The following is a 13,482-nucleotide window of genomic DNA, read 5'->3' as shown; positions in this document are numbered from 1 at the left end:
CGACACAGACAGATACCAACTGGTACTCTATCCGCAGACTTTCAGAACCTCATATCGCGACGTCCATCATGCAGTCGCAGCACGAGGTTTCGGAGGCGGCACCGAAGCTGGTGAACCGCCTCTCGCAAAGCAGTTCGCCCTATGTGAGACTGCCTTCTCTTCCCGGCTCACCATATCAAGCTAACGAGCGTAGGTTCGGGGACACATGAACAACCCTGTGGCATGGCAGCTCTGGGATGCCGAGTCAATCCAACTGGCTCGGAAGTATAATCGAATGATTTTTCTTAGTATTGGATACTCGGCTTGTCATTGTACGTTCTCGTTAATCAGATTGCACTGGTCTCCGTTCTAACAGCTTGTAGGGTGCCATGTCATGGAAAAGGAGTCTTTCATGTCTCCTGAGGTGGCTGCAATTCTGAACGAGTCTTTTATTCCAATCAAGGTCGACCGTGAAGAGCGACCAGATATTGATGATGTCTATATGAACTATGTCCAAGCCACTACCGGCGCCGGTGGTTGGCCTCTGAACGTTTTCCTGACTCCCAATTTGGAGCCTGTTTTCGGAGGCACGTACTGGCCTGGTCCGAACTCGACAACTTTGCAAGGCCCGGGAACCACCGGATTTGTCGATATTCTGGAGAAGCTGAGCGATGTCTGGCACACTCAGCAGCAGCGCTGCTTGGACAGTGCGAAGGACATCACCGCCCAGCTGCGCGAGTTCGCTGAAGAGGGAACTCACTCGCAGCACGGACCCCGTGACGAAGACGAGGACTTGGACCTTGAGCTTTTGGAAGAGGCTTATCAACACTTTTCATCGCGATACGACTCTATCAACGGCGGGTTCGGCCGTGCGCCTAAATTCCCAACACCCTCCAACCTCAGCTTTTTGCTCAGACTTGGTGCATATCCGAAGGAAGTCGCGGACGTTGTGGGACAAGACGAGTGTGAAAAGGCTACTGCGATGGCGGTGACAACGTTGGTGAATATGGCACGCGGCGGTATTCGGGACCATATTGGCCATGGCTTCTCTCGCTATAGTGTTACGACTGACTGGAGCTTGCCGCATTTTGAAAAGATGCTGCATGACCAGGCCCAACTACTGGACGTCTATGTGGATGCGTTCCACTTGACTCACGATCCTGAATTGCTGGGAGCCGTCTACGACTTGGCTGCCTATCTGACAACTGAACCTCTTCAATCCCCCACCGGTGGCTTCTTTTCATCCGAGGATGCAGACAGCTTCCCCAGCCCGAACGATACGGAAAAGCGAGAAGGTGCTTTCTATGTTTGGTCTATGAAAGAGCTTATCCAAGTTCTGGGAACGCGTGACGCTCCAGTGTGTGCTCGTCACTGGGGCGTTTTACCCGATGGAAACGTGGCAGCCGAGTACGACCCTCACGATGACTTCATGAACCAGAACGTGCTCTCGATTCGTGCGACTCCGAGCAAACTCGCCAAGGAATTCGGATTGAGTGAAGAGGAGGTGGTCAAGATCATCAAGGGTGGAAAACAAAAGCTGCATGACTACCGCGAGAAGACCAGAGGCCGACCGGACCTGGACGACAAGATCATCGTGGCCTGGAATGGACTGGCGATCGGTGCACTAGCCAAGTGTAGCGTTCTATTTGAGGGAATTGAGAGCTCAAAGGCACTCCAGTGCCGTGAGGCTGCCGCACGTGCCATCAGCTTTATCAAGGAGAACCTCTTCGAGAAGACCACCGGCAAGTTGTGGCGCATCTGGCGTGATGGCAGTCGCGGCGATACCCCCGGCTTCGCTGATGACTATGGGTACCTGATCAGCGGGCTGCTGGACATGTACGAAGCTACCTTTGATGACAGCTATCTTCAATTCGCCGAGCGCCTTCAAAGTAAGAACCTTGTTCACTGCAAACGTGATCAGCGACTAATCTCGATGATAGAATACCTCAACGAATACTTCCTTGCCAAGACTGGATCTACACATGCCGGCTACTATAACACACCTTCAAGTATGACCCCTGGCATGCCACCTCCCCTCCTCCGGTTGAAGACCGGTACCGAGTCGGCAACCCCCTCGGTCAACGGCATGATTGCGCGCAACCTATTGCGACTGTCAGCTTTGCTGGAGGAAGAGGAATACCGGACACTGGCACGACAGACATGCAACTCCTTTGCAGTGGAAATCATGCAGCACCCATTCCTATTTGTTGGGCTGTTGGATGTCATCGTGGGTCTACAAATCGGCACGCGTACAGTGACAGGAGTATTCTGCACCGCAGAAATTACCAATTATCCATCAAGTAGCGGTCGCCTCGTCAGCCAGCTGAATCAACCGGCGTCGGCACGGGATCTCATTGTCCAGAAAGTGCGAGCCAAGACCGAGTCCAGAATCTCCTCGTCGATCGTCGTGGCCTCGCTCGTTGACATTCGACCCTCTCATCTCAAGGACTTTGTGGGTAACCAGTCATTCTGGTTGAAGTCGCGGAACCCACTGTTCAAGGATTTGAAAGCCGCCGATCCGGCCAAGAACTACCTGATGGTATGTGAGAAGGGACAATGCAGAACAGTGGACGTAGAAAAGGAGGTTTGATCCATTTCCAGTGCGTTGCCTTTCCTGGGCGTAACTCTTCATTGGCGTTGGAAAAGTACGTTACATTTGTTCGGTCTTAGATCGGGCTTGACTGGTGATCCCCGGTGCCTGCCGCACGCGGCTCGGGAGGGGGTCGCCCAGGCTTTCTTGGAAGAAGACCCTGTTCGGAGATTACAGCGCGGCCCAGTCCGGTTTCTCTTAGTATACGATTCGGATAAGTTAATGGTATTGAACGTGTCCAGGATCGACGGGACTACAGCCCGACCAAGGAGACATTACATGGACCTACTCCGTACACACTTCACTATCTGGTCCTGCTGCAAGATATCTTTCTTAACGTCTCTAAAAATCTGCCCGGACAGGTAATCATGAACGCCCTAATTAGGCCCACTTGGTTCGGCCTGTATACTACGAACGAGTCGGGTGCCGCCCAGGACATTTGCCCCAGCGGCTACACCCTGATCGGCGCCGACATTACGTTTAAATTAAGACTTTGTACAAGTTAGGGGCTGATTAATTTCCGATGCGAGTCCTGGATGATGCCTCGTCATCAGGACCGATTTCGAGAGGAGCGGGGGATGCGAAACTTTATTTAGTTCCTTGTTTTCGATTTGTTTGGTTCAGGAACGACAACACTTGCACGCGATCTGTGTCAAGAGGGATCTGACAGGAGAAAAAGAGATGGAAGGAGCCCCTGCATTAAGATTTTTGGCTGAAACGCCCCAGATTAAGAGGCGCATCCCGATTTAATCAATCCCAGATCAAGGACCGTGCGGGAATGGGCCAGGCGAAAGCCAAGTTTCTTAGCGGCTACGCTGTTCCGGTTGGTAATCTCCCGGCCGTCCTTGGCCGGCAGACTCTCAAGGGGGTTCTGCGATGGAGAGATGGAGATGCCCTGACTTCCCCCAGTCCCCGATGATGGTCACCCCGGTGAACAAATCGATCTTATCCGATCGTATTCTACGCCCATGACCGATGGCATCCCAGACGACAATTATTCTGGGGCTCATACACGTACGCACGGCAGAAGACGAGCGGGCCCCGAAATTGACCCTAGGGCGCTAGCTTGCATTAGTGGGATTGAGGATCCGCCCATCGTGTCACCTCCTTCCGGGACCACAGGAACCTTTGACAGATCCACACAGTCCGGAGAATAACTGTCGTGTTTCCTCCATTGCCCAGCCTCTTCTATGTAGGATGGTGCCGACCAATGAGATGTCTGTCAAAGACGCGTTGGAATGCTGAATGTCCCACGCCTGCTGGTGGCGGGGAGGACGTTGGTATGTGTCCCGCGTGTTGGTGAGGTTGGAGCAGGGCGCCAAAAAGCAATAAGTAGTAGAAGACACGGCATCTGCCGCGCGACCGGTTAGAAAGCTACTTCTCCAAAGGAAACAAGAGGCAAATTAAGGATCCTGGGCACTTGGAACCAATCTCGACTCCAATCTCATTTCCAAACAAAGTGATTCGCACGGACCCACTAGCTTCGGCTTCCCCTTTCTACATATACCCTCACCTTTCCCCCTCTTTACGCTCTTCACGCTTCCACTCCTTCCCGACCGTCGACACTTTTCTCTTGAAGAAAGGTGTTCTCGGCCTGTCACTCCTTTGACAAGCGCGAAATTCACTCCTTCTTATTCCAACCCGCAGTCGATCTGCGTTATTATCCTGACGACACACTTCCTGGGGAAGTTCACTACCTACACTCTTTGACCGCGACTTGATCTGGTATCGCCATGCGTTCGACTCTTCTGCTTGCTGCTCTGGCAGCTGGCGCTGTTAACGCCTTCGAAAGAAGCGTCTACGTGACGGATTGGACCACCGTCACCGTCACCAAGACCGTCACTGCGCCCGCCGCCGTCGAGACCGTTCAACCTGCCCAGCAGGTCCAGGTTGACCACCAGACCCCCACCATGTCTGTCGACCCCGTCGAGACCGAGCCCTCGGATCTCCCCAAGAAGCCTACCGCCATCGTTCCCGAAGCGGCCACTTCTATGCCCGCTCCTACCGAAGAGGCTCAACCCACCGCTGACTCCACTTCCTACTGGTCGTCTGCCTGGACTTCGACCATCCAGCCTCCGCCTGCCGCTTCCACCGTCTCAACTTCGACCACATCGGCCGCCCCCAGCTCCGCCCCTGCCAATTCCTACCAGCACGCCGTGCTGTACAACCACAACATCCACCGCAGCAACCACTCCGCCCCTTCCGTCGACTGGGATTCCTCTCTCGAGTCTAGCGCCCGCACTCTGGCCTCCAGATGTGTTTACCACCACGACACGTAAGTTCCTGATTGTCCCGTGGATTATCAACCCAGACTAACATTCATCTCTAGTTCCATCGATGGTGGTGGTTACGGCCAGAACATCGGCTACGGCGTCGAGGCGAACGAGATTGGTGTTATGATCACAAACCTGATGTACAACGGCGAGATCGGCTACTTCCCGACCCCCTACGGCGCGAGCCAACCCAGCATGAGCGACTTCGAGAAGTGGGGCCACTTCTCCCAGATTGTCTGGAAGGGCACCACCCATGTCGGCTGCGCGACCGTGATGTGCAACGACCTTGGCAACGTCGATTCTAGCTCCTCCCTGCCCTTCACCGTCTGCAACTACTCTCCCGCCGGTAACTACGAGGGTGAATACGGCGAAAACGTCCTAGCTCCTCTGGGCTACAAAACTTACGTCGCCTAAGAATGCCCCTAGATCCGAGACAGAACTATCCCTCCTTCACACCGATAGTGTACCTCTCGACATCTTGCATTCCTTTCTGTCCAGTTACTTTTCCCTATATCTCTTCGCTTCTTCTCAGCATTCTGCATGTCCTGCGCGGTCTATTCATAGACCGGGGATTCTCCAAAGGCGAGGATCGACATAGGTATCCCTTTCTCCCCTAGTCCCAAGCCATCATTTTTCTTCGGCTCGGGCTCCGGGGGAGTTCTGATTTGTATTTACGCGGAGGGTACCTGGGTTGATTTCTTCATTTTCTTTTTCACCCTCTACTCGCCTCGGGAGAAAGGCCTTGCGGGTGTGGCCCGTTCAAATGTGAATATTTTTGACCTGTTGTCTCCTAGCGTTTCTGCCCAATCTGTGGATAAAACATGGTCTGATTGATGTACCCTGAATTCGAGACGAGCCTTGCGCCTCTGGTGCTATGTCACGTGCCTTCGTAGTTGACCTTCCGCGCGTCAGCCCCTGAATCAGTAAAACTTTATCTTGCATTAGCTACACATTAGCTACATGGCGCTTGTTAGTACTGTATAAGACAATGACGTTGTTTTTATGCGAGGAGTTGGGGTCGCTGCTTGGGCAACTTGGTCTTGGATGGTACATAATCCCTGCATTGGTTTGTGGCGAGATGCATGCAGTGGTGATCTTCCAGGGGTAGGTGATTTGGTTTCCATTGCATGATTTGATTCTACTGGAGGCGGTGTTTCTTATCGCTGGATCCCCGATGTCTGATTAGAAAATGCCGTGCCAATTTAGAAGCATCACAGCAAATACTCCGGAAAATCACCCATTACCTGGAAGGCCGCCTGCAAGAAGACAGTCACGTCCAAGTAGTTTAAGGACTAAGACGTCCCCATCAGCGAAAAGCCGAATATTACCTCAAGTAAACGATGTAGATAATAGCGAAAGGAATTTTCCCCATCGATACTCAAGACCAGAAAGTCCCAGATCCCGGCTTTTCTCGATCGCGTTCAGAACGAGGTACCCCGTAGTACATCCGAACGGATAAACGCAGTATCGATCAGGATGCCGACCAATCTTCCCTGTATTTCAATGCCGGGGGAGTACATGGCCCTAAAGAGTAGTTAGACAAGCTGATGTTTTGCTCATGGAAATCTATTATGTCGCATCAAACCTTTCAATGCGACTTCAACTCGACACTATACCTGGAAAGGTAGGGTGGGGGCGGAGATGGCAAGAAGCCAAGACCGTTTCGGCCCGTGCTCTTTGGAGACGATACGGTGACATCAAAGTCCACCGAGACCCGTTCGTGGTCACGTGCAGCCCCGCGTAGCTCCCTTCGCCCGGAACGTCATCGCGTCATATGCGGACCTGAAGATCCCCACAATCACAATCCCACACAAGACGGCTTTTGTCTGAGTCTGCGGTGATCGATGTGCGGTTCGATCTTTAGGGAGCTCGACTATCATTAAAAGCTTACATTCTTCCTGGGGACTTGGCAAAGTACCCTGTATACCTCAGCTGTTCTTTTCACCCACGGACCTCTAATTCAAGGTTCATCTGATTAAGGTCGGGTGAGTTCCCCCACCACATACAATAATGAACCTCTCTTTCATCATCTGCCCTATACATCAGCTGGAAGGGTCTATTTCCAGCTGAACAGCGCGTGCAGGTCGTGCATGGCAGCCCTGTTCTCTTCCATTTGGCAAAATCATCTGACAGGCCCCAGCAGAAGCTCATCCGTTCCTCCGGCGCTACGCCTGCGAGTTGGGCCCCGGACACCCAATCCACATCCCGCGGCTCGCGTTTGACTCTGTAAGTCCTTTTCCCCGTCCCTCCCTTCAATCCGAGCCGCTTCCACAATCCTCCGCAGTGGGGTATCCGGGCTGGGGGTATATAGTCTCATACTCGCGCGGTTTACTGCTCGTTCCCCTCAAGAATTACCTTATTTTCTGTCTCGATGTCTGTTCCCATGAGATAGCCCCAATGCCATCATACTACCTACAAGATTGTCATTACTTCTATCGCACAGCCTTGCGCCTCCTATCTCTTCCCACTTTCCTCGCCAGTCACTACGCTTGATTCGGATCAAAGCGCTAACATCATGTCTTATTCACCAACGGCAGTCCGTTACTTCACTGCACCGAAACCTTTGGAGCATGCCATGGAGGCCGAATCTAAGAACTCCGGGGCTGAGTCCCATGGCCACACGGTCGTGAGGCCGAATGTATCGCCCGATAGGCCTTCTCAGGGCGTCGAGGCTCACACGCCCAAAAAGCAAGGCTTGACCTTTGCCAACCAAGATTCACTGCCCAAATTGCCAATTCCTGATCTTGAAGATACTTGCCGCCGACACCTCGAGGCCCTCATGGCTTTGCAGGGCCCACGGGAACACGAGGAGAGCAAAGCAGCGGTAGCAGAATTCTTGAAGACGGATGGACCGTCTCTACAAGAGAAACTCAAGAACTACGCTAGTTCAAAAACAAGCTACATCGAACAGTTCTGTGGGTGTTTACTCATTTATCAAGAGAGAACGGTGACTGATTGCCTCCAGGGTACGACTCGTACTTGAACTTTGATAGCTGTGCGTATCACATACATCGATATTGAATTCCTTGGATATAGCCACTGACGCTTTCTAGCCGTTGTTTTGAACCTCAACCCATTCTTCTTACTGGAGGACGACCCAACTCCAGCTCGCAATCACCAAGTCACTCGGGCTGCCTCTTTGGTCATCTCGGCTTTATCTTTCGTTCGGGCCGTTCGGCGCGAAGAGCTTCCACCTGACACTGTCCGCGGGACGCCACTTTGCATGTACCAGTACTCGCGACTTTTTGGCACAGCTCGTCTGCCCTCAGACAACGGCTGCGTCATCAGCCAGGATCCCACGGCCAAGCACGTGGTTGTCTTGTGCCGAGGCCAATTTTACTGGTTTGATGTGCTGGACGACAACAGCGATCTGATCATGAGCGAGAAGGACATCGCGCTGAACCTTCAAGTGATCGTTAATGATGCAGCCCAGACCTCTATTCATGAAGCAGCCAAGGGTGCCCTGGGTGTTCTCAGTACTGAGAACCGAAAAGTTTGGTCGGGACTGCGGGATATCATGACCAAGGACCCGGCCTCCAACAACGCCGAATGCTTAAACATTGTCGACACTGCTCTCTTCGTCCTTTGTCTAGATGATACTGAGCCTTCCAACACGTCCGAGCTGTGCGCCAACATGCTTTGCGGCACAAGCGAGGTGATCAAGGGTGTACAGGTGGGCACGTGTACCAATCGATGGTACGATAAGCTGCAGATCATCGTCTGCAAGAGCGGTAGCGCCGGTATCAACTTTGAGCACACGGGTGTTGATGGCCATACTGTGCTGCGCTTTGCCAGCGATGTCTACACCGATACCATTCTCCGATTTGCGCAGACCATCAACGGTCAGGCCCCAAGCCTATGGGCGACGTCTAGCCCCGACCCATCGAAGCGTGACCCGCGCAGCTTCGGAAACGTCAGCACTACTCCGCGTAAGCTCGAGTGGGACATGACTCCGGAGCTTAATATCGCATTGCGGTTTGCGGAATCACACCTGTCGGATCTTCTGTACCAACATGAATTCCGTGTTTTGGATTTTGAGGGTTACGGCAAGAATTTTATCACATCGATGGGATTTTCCCCCGACGCGTTTGTGCAAATGGCATTCCAAGCTGCTTACTACGGTCTCTATGGTCGCGTGGAGAACACATACGAGCCAGCCATGACGAAGATGTTCTTACACGGTCGCACCGAGGCTGTACGGACCCTAACTCCGGAGGCCCTTGGTTTTGTCAGGACTTTCTGGGGCGAGAATCCAGCAGAGAAAAAGATTGACGCGCTACGCACCGCCACACAAAAACATACAGCTTTGACCAAAGAGTGCTCCAAAGGCCAGGGTCAAGATCGCCACTTGTACGCTTTATACTGCCTGTGGCAACGATCCTTCGACGACGGACTCTCCTACGACACCGGCTCAACAGGTGGATATAGTAGTCCCGGCGAGGGGGTCGAATCACCCAAGTACTCGGAAACATCGGAGGACGGCTTCTCCTCTCCCAACGGCAGCAGCCTTCGTGGCTACCGCACCGTCGCACCACCCACACCCGCCATCTTCAGTGACCCCGGCTGGGACAAAATTAACAACACCATCCTGTCCACGTCGAACTGCGGAAACCCGTGTCTGCGCCACTTCGGATTCGGTCCGACGTCCGCCGACGGCTTCGGTATTGGGTACATTATCAAAGACGATTCTATTTCCTTCTGTGCTTCTTCGAAGCATCGCCAGACTGCACGTCTTATGCAGACTCTGGAGTCTTATCTCCTGGAGATCCGGAAACTGTTGCGTACTGCGAACCGGAAGGCCACCAGCCCGCGTACTAGTCGTGCTCGTGAGACTGAGGCTCTGGCCGAGGGCTTGCAGACCGACTCACAGCGCCGTGGCCGCATTGTTCGGAGTGACACCCGTGGTACGGGCTTTGATACGCCTACCACTACGACGGACAGCGTGGAGCCGGATGATGATGGCATGGGGGGATGTAAGTACCGCACTTCCTCGTTTGATCTCTATTCACACAGGAACATAACGCTAATGGTCGATACAGATGGCTTCTTCGATGCCGGTATGCTTCTTCATGCTCTAAAGGGCGTCAATGCGGACAGAGAGCGTGGAGAGAAACCTGCGAGACGGCGATTCGTTGGAAAGAAGCTCCATCTCAATGAATGTTAATGGGCTAGTGCTTGCTATGAATTCCCGATGTCATGTTTATATCCCTGAATATGAATGCAAATATCTGCCATTTAGCTCTGAAACAATATCTTGAGGGTATGTGCACAATCTAAAAGGAATCTTGTTTCATCGATGATCGAATTGATCTCGACACTTCCTGATATGGCTACAATGCTGTGGCCGCTGTTTGTACTGGGGAATGCAGGGTTGGAAGATGAGGAGCACCGGCGATTTATACTCGGCAGACTGACCACATTCAAATTCGTGGAGCCTAGGTAGCAGCGTATGTCGAACAATTGAGGCTGCGAAACATTCATTCGGGATGAGGGATTTGTCATGCTCAAAGAACAGGGTGTGGGGGCACGAGAGCTACCGCTACATCGGCCTGGCTTGAGGAGAGGAGGAGTCAATGTTTTAATTTGTTTTCTATTCCATTTCGCGTGCTTATATTTCAGCAATCAAAAATCATAACAATTTCTCTCCTTATAGAATATGATTCGGGGTAATTCCGAAGCCCTCTTCCCAAATCAGGTCTACCATCTTCAATTTCCGTGCAGTTTCTCTACACGACTGAAATAATAGAACCTCTGCAAAAATTGGTCTGCACCTCTATTATCACCAATACTACTCAATTGCACCACTGGCGATCATAGAAGTGTTGATGCCTTCAAGGTCAGGCACCAAACCAAACCAAGCACCTCGGGAATTTGCTTGTGGGGAAGCTCCGAGACCGGATAGCCGACTTACTAAAGAAGCCGTCTTGAAGTCGGCCACCCAAACATCGTTGGGAAACAACTGGGCATATAAATTCACCGTAAAGGGCCTATTGATTGCATGAGCTGAATTACACCGCATCTATATCGCATGAGTAGCCCCGGTCAACCTCTCAATGCCTTTGCACTTTCTGTCAAGACGCGTGCCCCATGCTGGGCTGTGGACCAGGCAGTTCTCAACTTCGCCGCGCAGTGCTAGCTACGCGAATACCTTGCACAACTTGAAAATTGGAGCTCACACGAGGGTTATTTTTCAGGGGTTTACTGGTAGGTCCTCGTGCAATGGTGCTGCGCAACGTCAACCTCGTGGCTAACTCACCCCGCAGGAAGGCAGGCTACTGCCAACGTGAAGGAATCCTTGGAATGGGGCACCAAGATTGTCGGAGGCGTCAAGCCTGGTGTTGAAGGTGAACACCTGGGACTTCCTATCTTCCCTTCGGTCAAAGCGGTACGCGGGATTCCCATCTTAGACATGCAACAGTGAACTAATATGCAATTCGGGTGCAACTAGGCCCATGATACAGCAAAACCCGATGCCTCCGCTATTTATGTTCCGGGTAATCAGACAGCACAGGCCATTGAAGAGGCCATTGAGGCCGAAATTCCACTCGTGGTAGCAGTTGCCGAGCATGTCCCCATTCACGACATTCTTCGGGTAAGCCTGTGATCCCAATACACTATCTCTGGATACTCGTTAACAATGTTAACAGATCCATTCCATGCTACAAACCCAGTCCAAGACCCGTCTGGTCGGTGCGAACTGCCCGGGTATCATTTCAGCCATCGGAAAGTGCCGGATTGGCTTCCAGCCCCTACCATGCTTTGCGCCGGGCAGTATCGGTATCGTAGCCAAGTCGGGAACTCTGAGCTACGAGACTGTCGCGTCTACGACCCGAGCCGGGCTGGGACAGAGTCTTTGCATTAGCATGGGCGGCGACGTGTTGGCTGGTACTAACTTTGTTGACGCGCTGAAGATCTTTGAACACGACCCTGATACCGAGGGCATCATCATTGTTGGCGAGATTGGTGGCACGGCTGAGATGGATGCTGCAGAATGGATCAAGGATTATCGGCAGCGAACGCAAAATCCTAAGTAAGCTCTGCCTTGGTGTTCTATGGGCCTCTGGCTAACCGCTGTCAGGCCTATTATGGCTCTCGTGGGTGGATTGGAAGCCCCCCCGGGACGCGTTATGGGACACGCGGGAGCTTGGGCTGCACCCGGTGAACCTGATGCTCTAACCAAGTATCAGGCACTGGAACGAGCTGGTGCCGTTATGGTTAACCATCCCGAGAAGTTTGGTGTGGGCATGAAGGCGTTACTTGGGAATGCCGGCCTGTCGGGCGCACGCGTGAGTCCTGAACTGAAATGGACCTGATAATATACTGACAGCATACAGTCAATCTCGGGAGGGGGCTCTCAAAAGCGTGGATTTCATACCATGAGGCGCACAGCCCCAGCTCCGAGGCCCGTGAACCAGCAGAAACGCAGTTTTTATGTCAAGCAGTTTCAGGCATTCGACATTTTGAAGCAAAAGTCTGTTCCTATCAATGAGACTTCTTCTAGCTCCGATGCATTAATCTCTATCTCCGTTGACCGGACGGCTTTGTCTCCATGCATCATTGCGTCTCCAAGTGCGTCTAACCTCAACAAGGCGCAGAGATTCCCCTTCACCTACACCCAGGCCAATTTTGACAAGAGTCCTGTCATTGCTGAAGTTGCATCGCATCTGGGTCTGCCTGAATCGGCTAACGGCAAGTTGGCTGGTCTGGTACAAGCTTTGTGGGAAATCTTCAAGGAGAAGGAAGCTTTCATGCTGGAGACGCGCGTTGGGGTATCGGCCGACGGAAACCTGGAAGTCCACGGTGCCCATTTTGGATTTGATGATGCCGCGTTCCGCAGCTCGAAGCGCCAGGGAGAGATTCACAGTCTACGAAACATCGCCGAAGAAGTTCCGGAGGAGGTCGAAGCCGAGAAGGACGGAATTGTCTATGTCAAGTACGTCGGTGAACTCCTCACGGACGTTTTGTCAATGCTAACCATAACAGATTGCAAGGTGAGGGTAGCATTGGTACTCTAGGTATGTGCCTTGCGCCGTTATTTGGAGCGATCTTTTGACTGACAATCTACTAGTCAACGGAGCCGGTCTTGCCATGAACACAGTCGACGCTCTCACGATCCACGGTGGCCACTGCACCAACTTCCTCGACACCGGTGGCAAAGCCACCTCCGAGACCGTCAAGTCATCTTTCAAAATCATCTGCTCCGATTCGCGTGTCAATGCCGTCTTTGTCAATATCTTCGGTGGGTTGACGCGTTGCGACATGATCGCCGAGGGAATCATCATGGCTTTCCGGGACTTGGATATGAAGGTTCCCGTTGTGGTGCGACTGCGTGGGACAAACGAGGAACTTGGCCAGAAGATGGTAAAAAGCCCCCTGATTTATCAAGGTCTCTCGTTCTATTCACTGACATAATTTGGTGGCAGATTGCGGAAAGTGGTCTTCCTCTCCACGCATTCGATGGATTTGAGGACGCGGCCAAGAAGGTGATCTCGCTAGCTCAAAACTAGATCAATATCTTAGAGGTTATATAGAGTGTGTATGTCGGCAATAAACAGACATTGTCGATGCACAATCCTCTGTCATGTTCACAAGTCGCCCACGTTCTATTTGGGGCCGAGGCATGTCATCACGTACTCCGTA

General features: G+C 52.5%; 3 protein-coding genes across 3 annotated transcripts; all 3 read left to right on the top strand.

The window, feature by feature from the left end:
* Window positions 1-68: 68 nt before the first annotated feature.
* On the top strand, window positions 69-2,569 carry N7498_005280 (thioredoxin domain-containing protein; the record flags this gene model as incomplete). Its single annotated transcript, XM_058452342.1, has 4 exons — window positions 69-143; window positions 194-311; window positions 363-1,868; window positions 1,920-2,569. 4 exons carry the CDS (start codon window positions 69-71, stop codon window positions 2,567-2,569), a joined length of 2,349 nt encoding a protein of 782 aa, XP_058308880.1.
* Window positions 2,570-4,302: 1,733 nt separating this feature from the next.
* On the top strand, window positions 4,303-5,256 carry N7498_005279 (CAP domain-containing protein; the record flags this gene model as incomplete). The annotated part of the gene is made up of 2 exons (XM_058452341.1): window positions 4,303-4,844; window positions 4,899-5,256. 2 exons carry the CDS (start codon window positions 4,303-4,305, stop codon window positions 5,254-5,256), a joined length of 900 nt encoding a protein of 299 aa, XP_058308879.1.
* A 2,101-nt stretch (window positions 5,257-7,357) lies between these two features.
* Window positions 7,358-13,349, top strand: N7498_005278 (ATP-grasp fold subdomain 2; the record flags this gene model as incomplete). Its single annotated transcript, XM_058452340.1, has 13 exons — window positions 7,358-7,757; window positions 7,808-7,837; window positions 7,896-9,815; window positions 9,882-10,001; window positions 10,879-11,046; window positions 11,106-11,227; window positions 11,291-11,434; window positions 11,490-11,872; window positions 11,921-12,128; window positions 12,177-12,775; window positions 12,826-12,857; window positions 12,911-13,203; window positions 13,266-13,349. 13 exons carry the CDS (start codon window positions 7,358-7,360, stop codon window positions 13,347-13,349), a joined length of 4,503 nt encoding a protein of 1,500 aa, XP_058308878.1.
* Window positions 13,350-13,482: the final 133 nt, after the last annotated feature.

The sequence above is a fragment of the Penicillium cinerascens genome, assembly GCF_028974065.1.
Source record: "Penicillium cinerascens strain IBT 15544 chromosome Unknown contig_5_segment0_segment0, whole genome shotgun sequence".
In the NCBI taxonomy this organism is placed as follows: domain Eukaryota; kingdom Fungi; phylum Ascomycota; class Eurotiomycetes; order Eurotiales; family Aspergillaceae; genus Penicillium; species Penicillium cinerascens.
This window is presented reverse-complemented; position numbering and strand designations above follow the sequence as displayed.